The 23,065-nt window shown below is 37.4% G+C and overlaps 2 protein-coding genes across 2 annotated transcripts; one reads left to right on the top strand and one right to left on the bottom strand.

The window, feature by feature from the left end:
• Positions 1-872: 872 nt before the first annotated feature.
• Positions 873-1,802, bottom strand: LOC128111537 (olfactory receptor 187). Its single transcript, XM_052739787.1, has one exon. It carries the CDS (start codon positions 1,800-1,802, stop codon positions 873-875), a length of 930 nt encoding a protein of 309 aa, XP_052595747.1.
• An 18,986-nt stretch (positions 1,803-20,788) lies between these two features.
• Positions 20,789-21,742, top strand: LOC128111538 (olfactory receptor 181). The gene has a single exon (XM_052739788.1). It carries the CDS (start codon positions 20,789-20,791, stop codon positions 21,740-21,742), a length of 954 nt encoding a protein of 317 aa, XP_052595748.1.
• The last annotated feature ends 1,323 nt before the right edge of the window (positions 21,743-23,065 follow it).

Genomic DNA, 23,065 nt, shown 5'->3' on the forward strand with positions numbered 1-23,065 from the left:
CAATGGTCGAGAGACAGCCCGAACTGACCTACTCTGGTGATGGGATGGCCAAACACCCTCATTGTCATGCTGGAAACCCCATCCAATGACTGGGATCTGGATGCAGAGATCCACGGGCTAGGCCCCGGGTGGAGCTCTGGGAGTCCAATTAGCGAGAAAGAGGAGGGTTTATATGAGCGAGAATTGTTGAGACCAAGGTTGGATAAAGCACAGGGACAAATAGCCAAATGAATGGAAACACATGAACTATGAACCAATGGCTGAGGGGTCACCAACTGGATCAGGCCCTCCGAATGGGTGAGACAGTTGATTGGCTTGATCTGTTTGGGAGGCATCCAGGCAGTGGGACCGGGTCCTGTGCTCATTGCATGAGTTGGCTGTTTGAAACCTGGGGCCTATGCAGGGTTGCTTGGCTCGGCCTGGGAGGAGGGGACTGGACCTGCCTGGCCTGAGTCTACCAGGTTGATCTCAGTCCTCGGGGGAGACTTTGCCCTGGAGGAGGTGGGAATGGGGGGTGGGCTGGGGGTAAAGGAGGGGGGCGGGAGGGGGGAGAACAAGGGAATCTGTGGCTGATATGTAGAACTGAATTGTATTGTAAACTAAAATGAAATAAAATAAAAATAAAAAATAAAAAAATAATAAATAAAGAGGTGCAAATACCATAAAAAAAGTATTCTTATGCTCTTGATATATGGATACATGCATATATATATATATATATATATATATTTTAATAAGATTATAGGCACTTAAACTTAAAGTTTTAGATGAATTATAATAGTAAAAATCTTTGGACAGTGAAGACACAGTCACATTGAACCTTGACTGTTGTGTGATTATTTACTCAAACAGAACAGATGACTATAAGAAACCTAAACAATTCTCTGAAATAATTTTGCCAATGAATCTATGACTTGCTTATTTCTGAAACTGTAAATAATTGGATTTAACACAGGAATTATGACAGTGTAAAATAGAGAGTCTATCATATCTTTATCATCTACTTGTGGAGATGCAGGGTGCACATACATGAAGAGAAGAGGGCCATAGTATAAAGATACAGATAAGAGATGGGCTCCACAGGTGGAGAATGCTTTCTTTATGCCTTTATCAGATTTCTTTTTTAAGATTGTAAATAGAATAATAGTGTAAGAGACAAGGATAGTTGAAATAGTGAAAACTTGAATTGAGCCAGAGAAAATAAAAACAATTAAATAATTAAGAGAAGTGTCAGTACAGGAAATCTTTAACAGTGATATGATGTCACAATAAAAATGATGTATCATGTTGGAATTACAGAAGGTTAATCTCAATAAAAAACCTTCATGAATTAAAGCATGAATAATTCCACCTACAAAAGACAGGACTATCAGACGTACACACAGACCATTAGTCATAACTACTGGATAAAGTAAAGGTTTGCAAATGGCTACATAGCGATCATAGGCCATTGCTGCCAAGAGGAAACATTCTGTGGTTGCACTGATATTAAACAAAAAAAACTGTAGCATACATTCAGATAGAGAGATCAGCTTGCTCTTAGCAAAGATGTTAAGCAGCATCTTTGGAACCACTATGGAAGATATAGATGCATCTACAAAGGCTAAACTTCCAAGGAACAGGTACATAGGGATGTGAAGATGAGGGTCATTCCAAATGAGAGTGATCAAACCAATATTCCCCACAATGGTGATAAGATATATCACCAAGAAGACCAGGAAGAGAGGGATTTTCCACAATGGTTGGTGAATGAGTCCTGTGAGGACAAACTCCGTCAACAGTGTTGCGTTCTTCTTCTCCATTTCCTCACGGGATGGTTCTGAAATGAAAGGCAGTGAATGTAAAAGAGTTGTCTGCTGGAATTTTTAAATTGAAAACTGGAGATGTGGACTTGAAGGGAAGGCAAACATTTATCAGAAGGCCCTTTAAGTTTTATTTACCATTATATAATAAACAAATTATTTAGATTAATGTAACAAAATCAATTTAATTTTTAAAAGCATGAGTTGAATACTATGGTAAGGAGTTTTAAAGACTTTAAAATATTTTTAGTTATGTATATATGTGTGTGTGTGTGTGTGTGTGTGTGTGTGTGTGTGTGTGTGTGTATGAATGTAGGTATTCACGGGGGTCAGAAGGAAGTGTAGTATCCCTTGGAGCTGGAGTTACAGGCATTCATATGCCTGTAAGCTGTACAAGATGAATTGAGCTCCAGTCTTCTAAAATAGCAGTACTGCTCTTAACCTCTGGGCTGTCTCTCAGGCACTGGATGTCAAGGATGTTAAACAATTGGAACACACTGACCATTTTTAACTCACTCAAATGTTACCATAGGGAATAGCATTAGAAAAAATTTAAAATAGTTTTTTTTAATTAAATATGTGGTGGTAGAGAAAATATGTTCCTGGGAAGGGAAACTAGTGGGAAATATTAGTTAGAAAACCATTGTTGTTGTTCTGAGTCTTGAAAACAACATCATATGTCTGAATTACTTCAGGACATTGTACAAAATTTGGAATTTATTTCCATAGAAAAATGACACCGTAATTTTAAAATGATGTTTAAAAGTCTGCATTCTGAAAATCTCTAGATCATACAAATGTGTGTGAGGTGATATAACCTTGAGAATGATGAAGCAGCGACCACATCAACTTTTAAAAAATGAGTAAATTAGAGTGTACAGTGACACATGGCACGTGTGTCATGGGCAGGGTTATCATGTGGTGACTGTACACGTAGTCATCTAAAATTGGTAATGATGACTGGACTCAGCAGCAAAGCTGTGAGAAGTACATCCTCTGAGCATGCCCGTGACAAGTACTTAGTAGGAGGAGTGAGCAGTGGGGAATATTGAAAACAATGGTGGGAGGAGCGAACGGTGAGTTTATGTGTGACTTGGCATGGCAGAGTACACCAAGAGAAGGCAATGGAGGCAAGGGAATAAATGCAAGATGCTAATATTAGGGAAGTTATAGCAGAGGTAGAGTCCATGTTTTGCTAAGCACCTGAGCCCTTTCCTGCCCACCTAGGCAGAGGCTGTCCACCACGGTAGAAGCCATGGCATCTGAAAATGGCTTTTACATTCTGACTGGGCCTAAATGTAAATTCACCCACCTAGATTTGGTTTAGAATAGGAACGGGGGAGACACACAGACACAAAGAGTAGTTTCAGCAGCAAAGGCAGCACCACCTTGACCTCAGCCACGCAGTGCATCTGTCGATTTGACACACAATTCACTACACTTACAGCCCCAGTGAGCTACATGCTGGCTTCGGATTCTAGCTGTTTACTGACTGTCTGGCTACTTGCTGTTATTGATCATTTTTCTTAATACTATTTAAATCCCCCTACATTTCCATTAGCTCCAAATTTCGACCTAATAATGCATTTTTTTTCTTGGTCACCAAAAGCACAGTTAGCTCCATTGAGGATCAAAAGAGACAAGAAAAGTTGGAAAAAGGTGACCCATTCCTGTAAGCCCTAATGCTTAAGAGTCTGAGGCAGGGGATTCATTCTTTGGTCACAGAGCAAGAACCTGTATCAAAATAAATAAAACAACAACAAAAAATAAAGGTCAACTAGCTAGATGAAAGCTGTGGTCCTTAAGTGGGGACAGACACTAATAATGACAACATCAAACAAAACGTCAACAGATAATTAAAACAGTGGTAGGACAAGTGAAGGAGACTGGAGGGCTGGAATTAAGAAGCTCTTAGGAACTTCCCTGAGAACAGTTCCTCATATGTGACAGAGCGGGTGTCCGAGAATAAAAGGAACAAAAGGCAGCAGGATCCCCAAGGTGAAGCAGGCTACTTGGGGGTGGCTGAAGAATGCAGACAGTCCCCGTGTGTCTACTGCTCCTAACCTAATGTAAATTTTGCCTATAGAATGTTTAGACATGTTTTAAATAAAAGGGTAGATTTATCAAAGAGATAAGAGGAAAGTGTCAAGAGAGCAAGAAGGACAGGGGAGGGATATGTGGGTGGGTAAAAAGAGAACAAAGGGGAGGAAGAGAAGAAGCACAGGACGGACATGTCACACACTAGGGCAGAGAGCAGCCAGAGGAAGACGGGAAAAGGAAGGGAGGCAAGCATCAGAGGCCCAGCAGAACACCAGGAGTCCCGCTGCTGTTCTTCCTTAGCCCGCCCTGAGTACTTTTTTTTAATTTCTATTTTTCCTGTAAGTCAAAATACAATTTCCTAGAGTATCTGTGTTCACATAAAGCATTGATTTTGCAAGTTTCATGTTGACGATGTACATGCCATCGCTGCCTGACATTTCTCTACGTATTTTCATCTTTATTTTTGTTATGTCATTAATTACAATTAAATTTCTCTAGGAATATTTCTGGTTTTATTTTCATTTTTTCCCTTGCAAAGTAAAATTTAATATTCTATTCCATGCAACGCCAAATAAAAGAATTAGAAATTCTCAAATAAATTTGCGTTTAAATCATAAGTATGAGAAAGGGTAATAGCGTCACGGAATGAAGTTCTCTACATATTTCCCATCTATTTATGTGTGGGGTGTATGTTTGTATAAAGCAAACACATACACAGATATATCAGTGTATAAAACTTCATGAAACATGTAATATATTTGTATATATATGTATGTATATCCATGTAATATATATGTATGTATATGTGTACTGTTCTTTCTCTTTCTGTATATGTATATATATTCTTCAAGTAAATTATTAGATGAAGATGAGAATATAGAGGAGTTAGAAAATGTTCCCAAATGAATAAAATAGTCACTTTTTTTAAACTGGAATTGCCATAATAGTTTGCTATGTAAGATCAACTTAATATTTTATCTCATCATACCTAAATACTATAGTTGATTAAGTAGTTGATAAAAAATCTCAAACCATAAGAATTCAGGTTAAACTATTTTGCTTATTAATATTTAATCACAAAATAAAATATACAATCCTTTATTGCTCTTTTTTTCTACACTGATCTATAATCTGAAAGGGTAAATATAAAATTAGTATATATTTAACAGCATTTTTAGCTCTTCATGGAGGCATGAATATTCCAGAAATCATTTCTCTCTTACCTACATCCTGGAAGATGCTTCAGAGATCTTGACCAAGTTGGTCTTTCCAAAGCATAGAAAAACACAGTCCTATAGGAAGGCGGTAACATGGGAAGCAGTTCTTACCCCAGTGGCTCATAGTGGAGTGTTCATTCTACAAACAGAGAAAATGTTTATATAATTTTTCTTGTAACACATGAGTCAAGCAGATGTAACCCTCTGTGCTTTTGCCAAAAGGAGGAGAAATGACAAGCCAAAGTTCCCATGAGGAGCTCAAGCATTCCCCAGGGAGAAAGCGCAGCTGCTATGCTGGGCGCTGTGGACTGGACATGTGAGGAGTCCAAATGATCCCACTGGGGCATTTCAGACATTTACACTATGAATATCTACTCATAGTGTCCAAATACAGCTTTGGATATAGAAACTTCATTGCATGCTACCATTTCTCATCCCAGTTGATATTTCTGACAGGTTAGGCAAACTTTTATTGAAATAAATTTTTAAGGTTTGCCTACAATGTTTCATCATTATGTCCTCATATGAAGATGTTACTTTACTTTATTCACATTCATTCTCTTGCCCACTGCCCTCAGAATTCCTCCTCTTTCTTCCAGCTGGTAGTCCTTCTTCTAGTTCCTCTCCTCTTTAGTCTTTCTGTGACATGTGCTCGATTTCCCTTATTTCCCACCTTGCCTTCTTCTTCCTTTGTAATAACCCCTATTTACTTTCAGACCTACAAAGACACATAAACAAACACACACACATAGATGTATATAGATAAATTTAAATTTAAGTTCTGTATATAAGATGTAAATATAGTATTTTTCTTTCTGATCTGGCTTATTTCACTTGACATAACGATTTTGAGTTCTACACATTTTTATTCAAATATCACTGTTTTATTTTTTTGTGACTAAAAACATTTCACTGTGTATAACTGTCACATATTTGTTTGTTGATGAGCACCTAGGTTGGATTAATTTTCTGGCTACTGTGAAAAGTGTAGCAACAAACAGACATGTACAAGTATCTCTGTGGCACAGTGCTTCAGATTCCTTAGTGTATATTCCCAACCACAGTATAGCTGAATCACAGTTTTTCTCAGTTGTTTGAAGAACGCCCGCATGTACTTATACAGTGACTTCACAGGTTTGCCTTCCCAACCAGCAGTGATTACGCTTTCCTTGTTCTGCATGTCTTCACGAGCTTCGGTGGTCGTTTGATTTCTTGGTGATAACCGTTACAGCTACGGTGAGATGGGGTCTCACCATAGTGCGAGCTAAGAATGGTAAGTATTTATTGCCTGTTTGTATTTCTTTTTTGGAAAACTAGCTGTGTAGATCATATGTTGACTGGATGATTTGGTTTTATGGTAATTAATTATGGGGAAACCTTATGAATATAATATCTTGCTTTGAAAACTTCTGTTATATGGTTGTTTGAGGTAACCAAAATATGACTTGAGGAGAGCCAACATCTCTAAATTACTTCAAGTTCAAGCCAAAGCATGGCTTTTCTTCTCACACAAACTACAGATTAAACTACAGACATGTCAATCTCCCTTAATCTAAGCTGTAATCTGATCAGGAATCCTAGGAGTAAAGAAGGAGAAAGGAAAACTAGCACAGGACCTTGGGAGAAGGTGGACTCCATCTGTGGTTCCCTAGCATGAGAGTCTAGCCTCCGAATTTCCTGAGCTCCTGTCTTCAGTAGTTGTAGGTGGACTCAGGGGTGTTCCTCACAGTAGAGTAACACTTTTGGACAGTTGCCCACAAGCCTTTCATCAACAAAAGACCAAAGTTATAAAAGACCCATGAGCACTGGAGAAACTAAAAAAATTTAAATGTGAATTGTCTGCAGAGAGAGAAGCAGAGAGGAGGCATGTGTGGCCAAGGAGGTAGCAAATGCATATTTGAGATTACACATGAGTTAGAGGTATGGTAAGAGACAATTTACTCTCCAAACTCAAAGGAAGGCTCTAGAAGATGTTTTAACACAACAGGAGCATGTTCATATTTTCCTTTTGACCAATTAATCTGAGAACTTGTCTATTAGCATTCAATCTTGGGACAGGAGGGATGATTTAGTAGTGATGAGCACTTCCTACTGCTGTAGAGTACTTGAGTTCCGGTCAGTCCCCTACATCCACATGGTGGCTCCCAATTGCCTATATCTAGTTCTGAAGGCCCTCTCTTGGCCTCTGAGGCTATCAGGAATGTATGTGGTGAACAGTCATACATGCAGGCAAACCACTCATACACATTACAATAAAAACAAATAAACGCCCATTGAGAACAAGTACTTAACTTTTGTTTTCTGTCATTTAGAATTGATATCTGGATAGTGGAATGCATCCTCACATCATAACAGCATTGCTTTTAGTCTAGTTTTGTTTTTGTTGTCATTGTTTCCTTACTCTACTGGCGAGAAAGGGGGGAATCAAAGGGCATTAGTTGTTTTTGGATGACTCAATAAGTTGCCTGATATTTTTTACAATTTTACTAGTGATAAAGAAATATTGAGTTAAAAATAGAATATATGAAGAGGGGAGTCACTGTGAAGACTGCAGAAGAACCAAATAACAAACTGATAGAGGCAGGTAGTTCTTTTTTTTTTTTTTTTTTTTGGTTTTTCAAGACAGGGTTTCTCTGTGTAGCTTTGCGCCTTTCCTGGAACTCACTTGGTAGCCCAGGCTGGCCTCGAACTCACAGAGATCCGCCGGCCTCTGCCTCCCGAGTGCTGGGATTAAAGGCGTGTGCCACCACCGCCCGGCGGCAGGTAGTTCTTAACCAAACCAAAATGTTACTGCTCCCATAAATTTTGCATAATTATCTCCTAATTTTCTTTATTAGTAACTTTCAACTATAAAAGTTCTATACCATTACTTCTGGTGGAAATAATCTTTCCAAATATATTCATTTAATAAATGAGCTCTTGGACCTTATTGAGATTTCATTTGCATATACATGATGACTAATTATGTCTACCATGTGTTCCATGTATTTGTGCTGTTGTTTGACATACTTATACATATTTCATTAATTTTCTCTTCAAGTGTTTGTCAATTTTGTACTGGGGCTACTAAATTTTCTTGATATAATAAGTTTATAAACCCTCTGAAATTGTTGGCAATGTCCTGATTAAATATTTTCACTTAATAGTTGCCTTGGTCATAGTGTCTCTTCACAGAAATAGAACAGTGACTAAGACAAAGGGTTTAAGGGAAATATTTGAGGAGAAAGGGTGGAATTGGGATGTGAGATAGGAGAGAAGGGTAAAGAAGAGAATATAGGAAAGGATAAGTAACAAAGGCCTGTTGTAAAAGTCATATGTAAACCTACTACCATAGAAAGCTTCTTAAAACATACGTGCACACATATAAAGAGAGGCTTAATGTAGTCTAAATATAATAATAGAAAAATATCCCAGTTAGATAATTCATGTTAGCAAATCAAAACCCCAGTACCAGGACTTTTAACATCTTTATTGTATAGTTGAATATACACAATGTTAAAGGTATCCCCAAAGTCTAAACCATATTTAAAAAGGCAGATGAAGAGGTATTCCTTTAACCATGACACAAAGAGAAAGACCACATGCATGTGCTGTAGGCAGCAGAACTGGATGGGTGGGTCTGTCCTAGGGCTAGCGCTCAAATGATCCCATTATAAACTCTAGATTCAAGACATAAAACTGAAGTATTTACTGTTTGCTCTGCTGTGTTTCTGTCTTTCTTTGTTCTATTCTTTCCTTACTACAGGAATGGGAATGTTTACTCTATACCAATTGTATACTGAAAGTATATAACTTTGTGTGTGTGTGTGTGTGTGTGTGTGTGTGTGTGTGTGTGTGTGTGTGTATACCCACACGCATGCGTGCGTGTGTGTGATTTACAGAAGTTCATAGTTAAAAAATTGTATTCGAGTTTGAACTTTTAAACAGTGCTTGGGGTTGTTAATGAGTAAGGGAACATCTGAAGTTGGAATACTGAGTTGTGAGATTGTGAGTCTATGGGGGTCAGGGGTAGAATGTGGTGATTTATAAGTTCTGTGCTTGAGTGTCAGATTGACAAAGGGTAGGGCTATGATTTTTAACTATGATTGTTAACAGAATTTAGAATCATCTAAGATAAACCTATGGGTGTGTTTTGATAGTATTTCCAGAGGGTTTTTAATTAAGGTCAGGAAATTCATCTTTAATGTTCTTTTAGTTAGGTTGCCATTGCTATGATAAAACACCATAAGCAAAAGCAGGAGGTGGTGAAAAGGTTTTATATAACTTTACAAATAATGATCCATCACTGAGGTAGTTGAGGACAGGATCCTGGCAGCAGGAGTTTAACAGAGGCCATTGATGAATGCTTCTTACTGGTTTAATCTCCTGATTTGCTTAGTTTTCTTTCTTGTTTAAACCAGGACTACCTGTCCAGTGGTGGCACCAGGCAACAGGCTGGGCACTCCCACAAGAATAGACAACTAAGAAAATGTCCCACAAGCTTGTTTACAGGTCAAAGTGATAGGGGCATTTTCTCAACTAAGGTTCCCTCTTCTCAGATGAATATCTATGTAAAATTGAAAAAAAATTCTAAACAACTCAAATATGAATCTCTCTATGGATTTGGATCTTTGATTGAATAAAAAAGAAAAGGAAAGTCTTTTCCCAGCCTTTTATTCTTAGGTAGTGTCTATCTTTTAATTTGAGGTGTGTTTCTTGTATGCAGCAGAAAGATGGGTCCTGCTTTCGTATCCACTCTGTAAGCCTGTGTCTTTTTATAGGTGAATTAAGTCTATTGATATTAAGGGATATTAATGACCAGTGATTGTTCATTCCTGTTATTTTTTGGTGGTAGTGTATGTGTGTGTGTATGTAGCTAGAGTTTTCCTGCCTGTGTGTATGTAGCTAGAGTTTTCCTGCCTGGCCCACAGTCAGGACAAATCTCTCTCACCTGCCAGTCCCACAGCCTCTCAAACCCGACCAAGTAAACACAGAGACTTATATTGGTTACAAACTGTATGGCTGTGGCAGGCTTCTTGCTAACTGTTCTTACAGCTTAAATTAATCCATTTCCATTAATCTATACCTTGCCACATGGCTCATGGCTTACCGGCATCTTCACATGCTGTTTCTCCTCATGGCGGCTGGCAGTGTCTCTCTGACTCAGCCTTCCACTTCCCAGCTTTATTCTCCTCCTTGTCCCGCCTACACTTCCTGCCTAGCCAATGGCCAATCAGTGTTTTATTTATTGACTAATTAGCAACACATTTGCCATACAGAACATCCCACAGCACTTCCCCCTTTTTTTCTTTTTTCAAAAAGGAAGGTTTTAACCTTAACAAAGTAAAATTACATATAATTTGGGAATTTGGGCATAGCTTCTCTTACTACTTCCTGCTGGAGGGGGGCGCTGTATCTTATGGGGATACAAAGAAAATTTTAGAATTATGGAATAGTCCATGAGGGTGTATTGTCTGAGCCAGTTGCCTTCAAATCGTTCTGGATGTTGGATCATCTGGGCCATGGTGTCATCGGAAACCTTTCAGGGGGTCTTGGCTGGTCAAACCTGATGTATCTTAATCTGGAACAAATCCATAGCCTCTGGCTTTCTATGGGAACAAAAGAGACTCTTTTCCAAAGCAACATATCCTTATATCCAAATTTTGAAGTCAAGATATCTTTAAAATATACATATTGGCATAACTCAACAGCTTTTACAATCGAATGTTTTTCTGCAGTTAAGAATCCCAAAGACAACACAATCCAGATTCTCTGTGTAATATTCATCTTCACTTGGCTTATTTTTTATATTAACTTTACTGTCTCTTTAAAGACTTTATTTTTTAAAACTATGTATTTGTTTATATAACTGTATATATCACCTTTTTTGTCTCTTTCAAGCCTACGTATATTTTACACACATTGTAAACATCTGAATCTGTCTTATTGTGAATCTATTGCTTTAAGCTGCAGCAGCTGTGGCTGCTGACTCCGCCCACCTCAGCTTCCCAATATGGCGGTGGTTTACCACCAGCTCTGGGAGCTATCGTGGCTCTATGCTTTTATCCAAGCAGCATGTAGCCCAGAAACCTCTTTTTAAGTTTTGTACTAGCAAAGTCTAAATCTACCATGCAGCTTAATGTGCCACTTGCAGAGGCCTCATTCCCACCATACTGCAGGTCGAGCACGCACTATAGGAACCCACAAGTAGCTCAAACCAGCAGCTGCCGCTCATTAGAGAGAGACAATTAGGAAGCTGTTTTTAGCTCCGTTTTAGAATCTTTTCTCAGGTTTTAGGTGGAAACTCTTACCACCATGTTGGACACCATTTGTAGCTAGAGTTTTCCTGCCTGGCCCACAGTCAGGACAAATCTCTCTCACCTGCCAGTCCCACAGCCTCTCAAACCCGACCAAGTAAACACAGAGACTTATATTGGTTACAAACTGTATGGCCATGGCAGGCTTCTTGCTAACTGTTCTTACAGCTTAAATTAATCCATTTCCATTAATCTATACCTTGCCACATGGCTCGTGGCTTACCGGCATCTTCACATGCTGTTTCTCATCGTGGCGGCTGGCAGTGTCTCTCTGACTCAGCCTTCCACTTCTCAGCTTTATTCTCCTCCTTGTCCTGCCTACACTTCCTGCCTAGCCAATGGCCAATCAGTGTTTTATTTATTGACTAATTGGCAACACATTTGCCATACAGAACATCCCACAGTATGTGTATTTCTCTTCTTTGGGGTTTACTACTGTGGCATTATCTATTGCTTGTGTTTTTGAGGGTGTATCTGACTTCCTTAGTTTGGAATTTTCCTTCTAGTGCTTTCTGTAGGGCAGGGTTTGTGGATAAGTATTGTTTAAATCTGGCTTTGTTTTGGAATGTCTTGTTCACTCTGTCTATGATGATTGAAAGTCAGGGCAGGAGATTTGTATGAGAGAGAATTGTTGAGACCAAGATTGGAAAAAGCACAGGGACAAATAGCCAAACGAATGGAAACACATGAACTATGAACCAATAGCTGAGGAGTCCCCAACTGGATCAGGCCCTCTGGATAAGTGAGACAGTTGATTAGCTTGAACTGTTTGGAAGGCATCCAGGCAGTGGGACTGGGACCTGTCCTCAATGCATGAGCTGGCTGTTTGGAACCTGGGGCTTATGCAGGGACATTTAGCTCAGCCTGGGAAGAGGGGATTGGACCTGCCTGAACTGAATCTACCAGGTTGAACTCAATCCCCAGGGGAGTCTTTACCCTTTAGGACATGGGAGTGGGGGGTGGGCTGGGGGAAAGACGGGGGGTGGGGGGCGGGAGAGGGGAGGACAAGGGAATCTGTGACTGATATGTAAAATTAAGTTAAATTATAAAATAAAAAAATACAACATAAAAAAAGAAAAGTAGTGGAAATTTTTAAAAAAGAAAGAAAAGGAAAGTGGAAGTTCATCATTCTTCTCTCTTCTTAGTTGTGAACACCCTATATGTGAACAGCTATTTCATTTTCCTGTCGCCATGCCTTCCCTAACACAACAGACCACACCTTTAAACTGTGAACCAAAACAATTCCTTCCTTAATCTGCTTGTGTCGAGTGTTGTTACAGCCACTGAACTATGACTAATACAAGCATCTCTACATTTTGTCCAAATACTGAGATTCTTTGAGAAGCTGGTTTAAAGGTGATGGAGTAATTACCACAGTTGAAGAAATGAGAAGGAAGCTTTGGATTCAGGCTGTGACAGGGATATAGCTCGTTTCTTTCTACTAGACTTACAGGGGGATTTGGGAGCAAAAGTCAGGGCAGGAGGTTTTAACAACGTCACTTAGCCACAAAAGAAACAGAAGTGAAGTTGTGATGAAAGAAAATTTGGCAACTGAAGAGATTAGGGCCATTAGAGACCCAACTTAACTGCACTACATTAATAGAAAAGCGAATCTCAAAAACTGGACAGACTACAGCCACCAAAACCTGCAGGTATAAAGGTGCTATTGGAGGTCCAACTCTAGGGCGGTTGTTTTCAGGGTCTTGTCCTATTTTTCAAGAAATTGATATAAAAGCTCTCACATATTTTAAAGTAGAAAGGAAAGTTTATTTGAAGTAAAGCAGTAGAGAAGATCAGAATTTACTGCTTTGTGTGTTCTGGGGATTTCAGCTTTGGCAACAAGTACCTTGAGTCATCCTACTGCCTGAACAATTTGTTTATTATTGTACTACAGCAAGGAAATCCATGACAATTAGATGCATTCGGCAGAAATCAAAGATAGACAGAGGAGAATAAAGGTTTATAGTGGGACAAGGGTAGGATCAGATATGCTTCAGGTGGAGACTATTGCTTTTTGAAAAGTATAAGCAAACTTGAAGTGAGACACTCAATATGATTGGTTAGGCATGCATACTTAGCACACTCTGATCATAGGTTGGAAAGAAGAACAGAACTCAGTAAGCTGATAGTTATTAGTCAAGGCTTTGGTGACTTTGAATTGGTTGTTAGAGAAGTTGTTGTATAGTTTACAAAGTTATTACAAATGAGAGCAAAGCAGCTTGTTGTCTGTCTAACTTAAAAAGAGGTTGAGTCATTGGCTGTTTATTGCAGATCTCAAATGGCTTTCTTAGGCAAGATACTGCAATTTGTAAGAGATTTATTCCATATATAATGTAATATCTTAATTAGAACAACAGACTCTGCTTTGAGATGTTGAAATTCTCACTATCTATGAGATTTGAGATGGTTATTTCACTTGTACATGTTTTAGCTTCCCAACCTATAAAAGTGAAATACAACTCACTTTATAGGAAAATGACATTTAAGTAAATTAGTACAATCATGTCCTTGAAATGGATCAAAGTCAAAGGAACAGTACATTAAATGCCAACTTCATATCCAATATCCATCTCATTATCTTATATCATTACATGACAAAATTTAATAAGCTAAAATTGATATTTGGTCAAAAATAGACATTTAAGTTGTGTAGCACCTTTAAGATATAGAGTCCGCCGGGCAGTGGTGGAGCACGCCTTTAATCCCAGCACTCGGGAGGCAGAGCCAGGCGGATCTCTGTGAGTTCGAGGCCAGCCTGGGCTACCAAGTGAGTCCCAGGAAAGGCGCAAAGCTACACAGAAAAACCCTGTCTCGAAAAACCAAAAAAAAAAAAAAAAAAAAAAAAAAAAAAAAAAAAAGATATAGAGTCCATTGGAATTATGCCAGGGGAGGTACAGTTGGATCATATAATAGATTTATTTCTGGCACTCTGGGGCACCTAGACATTGGTTTCCCTAGTAGCTGTACCTGTTTGCACTCCTAAGAACAGTGAATAAGTTTTTTTTTTTTATTTTCCCACATCCATGCTACAATTAGTTGCCATATGTTGTTTTGATTTCTTTTGTTTTGATCTTTGCCATTTGACTAGGGTAAAAGGAAACTCAAAGTAGTATTAATTTGCATTTCCCTGATTACTGAGTATGCTGAACATTTATTTCTCAACCATTTGTATTTCCTCTTTTTTTGAGAAATTTCTTTTTAGTTTTATGTACCAATTTTCAGTTGAGTTTTTTTCTTGGTGTTTAGTTTTCCTATTATATAGATACTTGCTCATTAATGTTCCTTGAAGCTTTATTCACAAGAACCAGGAAAACTGAATCAACCTAGATATCTATCTACTTAAGAATAGATACCTAAATACAATAGAATATTGGTTAATTTTAAATGAAAAGTAAACGGATGGCATGAGAAATAACCATTCTAAGTGAGGCAACCTATACCCATAAATTCATGTGTCATATGTTCTCTCAATATGCGGATTCTAGATTTTACTCTTTGGAAGTATATATTTAAATTTGAGTGCCCATAGAAGTCAGGAAACAAGTAAGGAGGACTGGGAATTGTATTTAAAGGAAAGGGGTATAGAGTTTAGATAGTATGAAGTAGAAAGAGGAACTATGGAACAAGAGTGGTTGGGGTGAAAGATAGAAAGTTGGATAGAGGAAGGAGTGCATAACTAACAGTAAAGACTTTTGAAAATGCTATATGGAAACCTAATAAATAAGCTTCCTAAGATATTTATATATACAAATATAAAAAGGTCTTAAATGGAGTTACTGTATTGTTTAGTACCTGGGAGAATGGAGCCAATAAATGAAGTAGACTAAACTCTCATGCAAGAGCCAACATTATTCACAGCATCAGACAACTGATACTCTGAGGGTTAAGGGGAGTCACATGAGTAAGGTGTGCAATCATAAGGGCAAACCATATGGCAAAAACCATGTTCTTTCATAGAGGCATATAAACAAATAACAATAGCCAACTGAGTTATAATGTAGTAAACTTAATTTTATGTGATACACCTGGAAGGAACATGAAAACACATTCCAAAAACAATTCCATGTTCTGAACAAACTGAGCTCACAATACTCCTGTCTTGTTTCCTTGGGCTTTTTTCACAGGCATTAAGAATCCTTGGCATGTAAATCCATTCTTGAACCATATTCTGACACTGTATAATGGTGTGTCATGCACGTGTGCAACCAAAGCCCCTCTTGGACACCAGACACCATCAAATTAAATGTATTGGGTATTTCTTTTCAAGTTGTTTGACAGTAAGGACACATAGAATACCCTAAATATTATAAGCCTGTGGTGGTATTATGTTCCCCAAAATATTGTGCACGATAATAAACATATCTGGGGTCACAGAACAGAACAGCCACAATATTAAACATAGAGGGTAGGCAGTGGTAGCACATGCCTTTAATCCTAGCTTTCCAGAGGCAGAGATCTACCTGGATCTCTGTGTGTTCAAGGATACAGCCAAGGATGGTGACTCACGCCTTTAATCCCAGAAAGCGAGCCTTTAATCCCAGGGAGTGATGGCAGAAAGCAGAAAGGTATATAAGGCGTGAAGTCCAGAAACTAGAAGCTTTTGACGAGTTAAACATTCAGGCTTTCGAGCAACAGTTCAGCTGAGAGCCACTGGGATGAGGACTCAGAAGCTTCCAGTCTGAGGAAACAGGATCAGTTGAGGAACTGGCGAGGTGAGGTGGCTGTGGCTTGTTCTGCTTCTCTGATCTTCCAGCATTTACTCCAGTAACTGGCCTCAGGTTTGATTTTACTAATAAGAACTTTTAAGATTCATGCTACATAAGCCTTTGCCATTGTTCTTGCATATCTTTCAGGACTGGATAGTGGGCCTCTATAATCAAGATATATACTAGGGACATAGGACATGGAGAAATAAAGTGGATACCAAGTTGGAAGCTTCAGTCCTACTGACTTGTCTTTATATTGCTGGAAAGTTTTACTTATGCTATCAGGGAAGAAATAAATGATCGATAATCTCACCCAACTGTGACCTCCACAAACTACAATAACAAAATAACTGGCAAAATCTGCCCTCTGGTGCAATCGTGGCATGACTGTTATGGGAATAACTACGTTCTGATGGAATTTAAAGCCCTTTCTGTGAAACAGAATTCATGCCTCATACTGTTACCTGGACCCAAACTGGCAAGGTCATAGGCCCTGGGGAAGAAATCAATACCATTATTCTACTAAATACACGCAGCAACAAGTCTAAACCTATAGGTTAAACTTATGCCTATAAATTAGTGCATCTCTCAGCCCTCACCAGAGTTCATTTTTTTTTTTATAGTAGATGGTAGTTAACACTAGAAATCCACAAGTGGTCAACATGTAGATAATAAGAGAATAGTCTTATTTTTAATGGGACACCTATATCACACTCTTTAGCCCTAAGGCTCAAGGATCATCATGGAAGAAGGAGTGAAAAGGTTGTAAGAGCCAGGAGTTATGGGCATCTGCAATGAAACAGTATTTGCTGGGCATGGCAGGACCGTTGCACATGACCTCATAGTAACTATGATTGCATATACCAACCAAGACCTCCAGAAGATCATGCTAGCCAGGGGGCCAACATGGATGGTGGAGGGGTTATTTACCTGAGAAGGTATTGGCATTTGATAGCTGATGAAGGAGGGACAGTAAGTTTTCTCCACGGATGCAGCATTGTAAAAGCTACCCATGCTCTAACACATGGTCCAACATATGTCCACATACAGGCAATAGTGAGTGAACTCAGTGTTCCAGAGAGAGAGAGAGAGAGAGAGAGGGGGGGGGGGGGGGGGGAGGGAGGGAGGGAGGGAGGGAGGGAGGGAGGGAGGGAGGGAATTTGAATGGGAAGGGAAAAGTGGTGATGTGTATGGATAATAAAGAGATTGTGGGGGAGGTAATGAGACTGGATTTAATCAAAATACAGTGTATATTAGTGACAAAAGGCTTTTTTTCTTAATCAGTAAATATATCAGCCTGAGGACTAAGCTTTCTGGCATATACCTACAATTTCAGAACTTAGGGAGGTGATGGTGGAGGTTAGATTTGGCTATATAGTTGAGAACATGTCTCAAAAAATTCACAAGGTTTACAAATTGCCAGTAACAATGTACAAAAACAATACAGCAATGAGGCAAATGTTAATTTATTTTAACAAACATATAAGACATTAATGGTATATGTTAATGGGTTATCATTTTAAGTTACAATACATGTGCAATGTTTAAATTAAGTTAAAGAACTTACTAAAGATATTATCATTTATTTATGTTAAAATTTCAAAATTCTAGACAGGCAATGGTAGCACATGCATTTAATCCCAGCATTCAGGAGGCAGAGGCAAGCAGATCATTGTGAGTTCAAGGCTGGCCTAGTCTACAGAAGTAGTTCTAGGATAACCAAGGTTACACAAAGAAATCCTGTCTCAAAAAATCCAGATTCCCTTCCCCATTCTGAATCTTAAAGTACTTTTTTGTTATCTGTATGGACCCAATCTATTCTAAATAGCACAATAGAGCCGCTTGATCCCATCTAACTGCAACTCATTACCCATTGATCTAACTTTCCCCACCTATACCAAACTCCTATCCTACCAGCCTCTGGGAACCACCATTCTACTCTCACTTCTGTGATGTCAACTTCTTTGGATTTTCCACGTGAGATTTAGCAGTCCTTGTCATTCTATGTCTAGCCTCTTTCACTCAACAAGTGGTATTGTTCCATTTTTAATACGTAATATAGGTTTGTCTATAAAGAACTGGATATGTACTTTTACCCTCTAGATGGGAAGCTAAGGAAGAGACTGATAGGAACCATGGTCTTTTCTTTCACTACCTGCAAATTCACTCTGGTTATCTTCCTACACAATTGTCCCAAGGAATACAATGTCAGAGATGTTTCAGAAAAAAGATCTCTAGGATGTGGTCAGACTCATTGTAGGTAGTGAAAGGAATGAATGTGATTCGGGTTGATTGAACCAGATTTTTCCCCTCTTATCCACACATCCCAATATATCTAAATCTGTTTCTTACTTTATGTAATTCATATTGATAGTATTTTGTATCCATTACAATTCTCAACTAGGTAAAATAAGAGATGATGGTGTAGTCAAGTGTGGAACAAACCACATACATCTATGAGTTAACTCTAGTAATAAGGTATTTGATTTACCTTAAGGATCTCATTCATTTATCTTCAGTCCATCTTCAATTAATGCTGTTAAATTCACTGGAGATTTGGAATCAGGCTCTCCGAGAAGGAGTCTCTACAGAAATGCCCAAAGTCAAGCCAATGAAATCCCTGTAGAATCAACAGAACGTTACCCTGCCCTGATGCCGGGTAATTAATGCCACTGACACATGTGGAGAGAAGGTGTCCTAGATGTTCAAAATTTATTCCCCAATGTTTTAAAGATCATATATTTATTCTGAATACCCTAAAACTAAGAAACATCATATGGGAAGCCATTCATATAAAATGTATGTCCATAAACTCAAAATAGGAGGGTGGATTTTAATTTACTTACAAACATGAAGAAATCTAGATGTCTAAAGCACTTCAATGTTTTTATTGTTTTTACAGTTTATCTACTTAATTTTCATGTGTCTAATTGAATATATTCTGGCAAGATATAATGAGACATTAAATGAGTTATCCAGTTGATCTAACTTCAAAAGTAGTACAATTTATAAGCAAATGTCCAGGTAAGATATTAATGACTCTGTAAAATAATTTGAGGATGTGCAGTAAAGTAGATTTCTGATTCAGGGGAATAATTGTATTTTGTACTGGAGAAGGGAAAATGAGTTTTCAGTTGTTGTATCTATTAGATCTTCTAAATAAAAAATAACTTTTGAAAACTACACCTAAATATTTCCAGTTGATTTCTCTATTATGTTGTGGTAAAATAATAAAAGATAGGTCTTTCACAGTTCTTTAAATATCTTTTCAAAATCCTTTAAGTCTAAGGGATATCATAAAATGATACAGATCTGAAATTGAAATGTCTTATTTTATTCATTTGATTATATCTTTTAGTATAAGATGATAGAAAAATTAATCATATTTTGTGTGATTGAGGAGCAAAAATAGTAGGTTAAGTTCAGTTTAGAAGAAAGGTCATTTAAATGCTAATTACAGTGTGTTCCTTTTTAAAAAAATGCAGTTTGGAAAGTTTAAAATCCTAAGCAAAGCACCATTGCTTCACTGTGATTATTTTAAAAGTATATGTCAATGACATGTACAGAGTCTGGGTCTCGGAAAGGGTTTGAATGTCCTTAAACCACTTATGTGATGGTTTTATTTGTGAGTTAAGTAATATTAAGCAACTTTCAAATTAAAATAATTAAGATGCCTGCAGAAAAACTACAGTATGATCTTCTCCAAAATGGTCTACCTATAATGTGCTAAGCCCAGAGACATTTATTCTTTCTGATGGAAAAAGATAATTGCATCATTCTTTGAATCCCATACTGTTTCTGCCTTGAAACACTGCAATGTTATATTGGTCATACTATAACAGTATACAATAAATCAAAGTGATCATTGAAACCTAAAACAAATGACTTCATAGATTTAAATTATCAGCTAAGTGGAAATCCTCGAACACATTTAATAAAAAATGAAGTTATTGGTTTCTTCTGAATGAGTTGGAGTTATATAAGTTATGTAAGTGTTTAGAATGGGAAATATTTACCTGGGAGTAGACACTTTGCCACAGAGTCTCATGTTAACTATACCTCTAAGAGTCTTAAAACTAGAAAAACTGTTAGGATACTCAGATAATTAATTAAGTGTAGTAACCCCTTTGAAAGCCTGACAAATGAGATGAGTAGGAACTAGGCTATGTTAAAATGAGTATAAAAGTGATTTGTAAGTAAAAAGATATAATGTAATGATGCTATATATTCTTACACTGCCTTAAAGGATTAAGAAATACTTCTGAAAATATCCAAATGTTACTTAATGTGGAAAAACTATGAGCTGGAGAAATTCATTTATTCCAAACCATCCTGATTCAAGAGATAATTCATTTTCATCATTATTTGGATCTCATAATACAATACTTAGAATGATTTTGCCTGGAGAATGCTCTTATAAGAACTTTCAAGATGGGAAATAGCAATTGGCAGACCATGAATCTGTTCTTGGGTACAAGCTGGCTCATGCAGCTGAAACTTTTACTCTAGGAGTTCCACAGACATTTCAGGACAGCCCCTTGTGCACTATCTATGAGTAACTTCACACAATGACCTAAGCTAGGCATGCTGCTCTTCAGGAGACAGCAGAGGATGATGTGATAAGGTTCTTCTACATTCATATTGTAATTAGAGATGGGTAATTAGATACATTCTGCCTGTAATTGCAGTTGAATTATTTTATAATTTTGTCTCAGCACAGATCAGGAATGATGAAGGAAAATCACTCTTTGACAACAGAGTTCATCCTGCTTGGATTCTCAGATCATCCAGACCTGAAGATCCTCCTGTTCCTGGTGTTCTCTTCCATCTACCTGGTCACCATGGTGGGAAATCTTGGGCTGGTTGTCTTGATTTATATGGAACGCCGTCTTCACACACCCATGTACATCTTCCTGGGCAACCTGGCTCTCATGGATTCCTGCTGCTCCTGCGCCATCACTCCCAAGATGCTAGAGAACTTCTTTTCTGTGGACAGAAGGATTTCTCTCTGTGAATGCATGGCACAGTTCTATTTTCTCTGTTTTGCTGAAACCGCAGACTGCTTTCTTCTGGCAGCAATGGCCTATGACCGCTATGTGGCCATATGTAACCCACTGCAGTACCACACCATGATGTCCAAGAAGCTCTCCTTTCAAATGAGTATAGCCACTTTCCTAGCCAGCAACTTACATTCCATGATTCAGACAGGCTGTCTGTTAAGATTAAATTTCTGTAAATCAAATCATATAGATCATTTCTTCTGTGACATTCTTCCACTCTATAGGCTTTCCTGTACAGATCCTTTTATCAATGAACTAATGATATATATTTTTTCAATGCCAATTCAAGTCTTTACCATTACCACTATCTTGGTCTCTTATTTCTGCATTCTATTCACTATTTTCAAAATGAAATCGAAGGATGGGAGAGGAAAAGCATTTTCTACTTGTGCATCCCACTTTTTTTCTGTGTCTATATTCTACATCTGCCTTCTCATGTATATTGGGCCATCTGAAGATGGTAATAAAGATATACCAGTGGCTGTATTTTATACAATAATAATTCCTTTGTTAAACCCTTTTATTTACAGCCTGAGAAATAAGGAGGTAATAAATGCTGTTAAGAAAGTTATGAAAATTTATAATATTATAAAAAAATCTTCAGCATCTACAGCACATTAATCTTCGCTCATTAAAATAATTTTGTGAATATGAAATACAGAAAACTGAAAATGTGGCTTATATAAAGTGTTAATTTTCAAATTGTTTGACTGTATTTATTAAACAGCATACAAATACAGTTCCAAAATAATTTGTCAACTATTAATCTGTACTATATAAGAAGAAAAAATGAACTGCTCCATCCTTTCATTATCTCATGAAATTTTTCTTTAGTACTGTAATTTAAATTCAATAAACTAATATAATCCAAAAATTGAATAGTTTAATGTGCAATATTCTTCTTTAATTAATTTTATTTAGCTAATGGAAGAAATTTTGTGTTATTTTTCCAGAATGTTCAAATCTAAATTTTCTAGGCATTAACTTTTTTTCAGAAATGTTTCTTTCTCTTCTTTCCCCCTTTTGTAAAGCAAATACAGTAATAGAGAAAACCTACTATATATGCTTAGTTGCCTTCCTTCAGAATATTTTTATTAATATCATGAAATTATTAATATTATCTAAATCATATAAATTTTTAGATTTTTTTACTCATTTTTTCAGCTTATGTTAGATTAGTAGATGCTTAAACTAGAAATTTTAAACTTTAAATTTGTGGCCTCTTTTTTCATTAATTGTTATTTTACACATACACATGTGTTTATGCATTTATGTATATATATGCATAGGTATACATATTTGTATATATATAAATGCATATTCAACACACATATACATTCCTAAATATGTAAATCCAACCTTCTCAGTCTGTATAACATTACTTGCATGTATGTTTTTAGGAATGACCATCATGTAATGGTAATCAAATGTTGTGCTCTTATCTGGGTGAAACTATTTCCACATTCTCAGCACTTCATAGTTACTTGTGGTTTCTTTGTATAGAGTTGAGGCCTCCTAGCCTTTCCCCCATGCATGATAATATTGCTATTAATGGCATTAGATTGTGAAGGAAACAAATTGATAATACAGAGTTTGATGTTAGTACATTAATACAATACTATTATCTGTAGACTTCATTTTGAATTTTAATGCATTTTCCATTAATGTCATATTTCTGCCCATGATTCAGTTTAAGAAGTCAACTTGCCTTTAGTTGTCAACTCTGCTTACTTTCCTATGCAATGTGGCAGGGCTTTAGACTGTCCTTGTCATCGATGATCTTCACAGTTGAGAAGAGTTCTGCCCATACATCTTATATCATTCTTATTTGGATCTTTCTCATATTTTTCCATCATTAGATTTATCTTTTTGGAATAGAGTATCACAGAATTTAAGTATGCTTATTCCCTTAAGGCTACTTGCATCAACATGACTTACTCTGTT

The sequence above is a fragment of the Peromyscus californicus genome, unplaced genomic scaffold, assembly GCF_007827085.1.
Source record: "Peromyscus californicus insignis strain IS unplaced genomic scaffold, ASM782708v3 Scaffold_16__1_contigs__length_79575227, whole genome shotgun sequence".
Taxonomy (NCBI): domain Eukaryota; kingdom Metazoa; phylum Chordata; class Mammalia; order Rodentia; family Cricetidae; genus Peromyscus; species Peromyscus californicus.

Excerpts from the sequence above, each read along its gene's own strand:
- LOC128111537 (XM_052739787.1), bottom strand. The coding sequence starts at position 1,802 with ATGGAGAAGAAGAACGCAACACTGTTGACGGAGTTTGTCCTCACAGGA.
- LOC128111538 (XM_052739788.1), top strand. The coding sequence starts at position 20,789 with ATGATGAAGGAAAATCACTCTTTGACAACAGAGTTCATCCTGCTTGGA.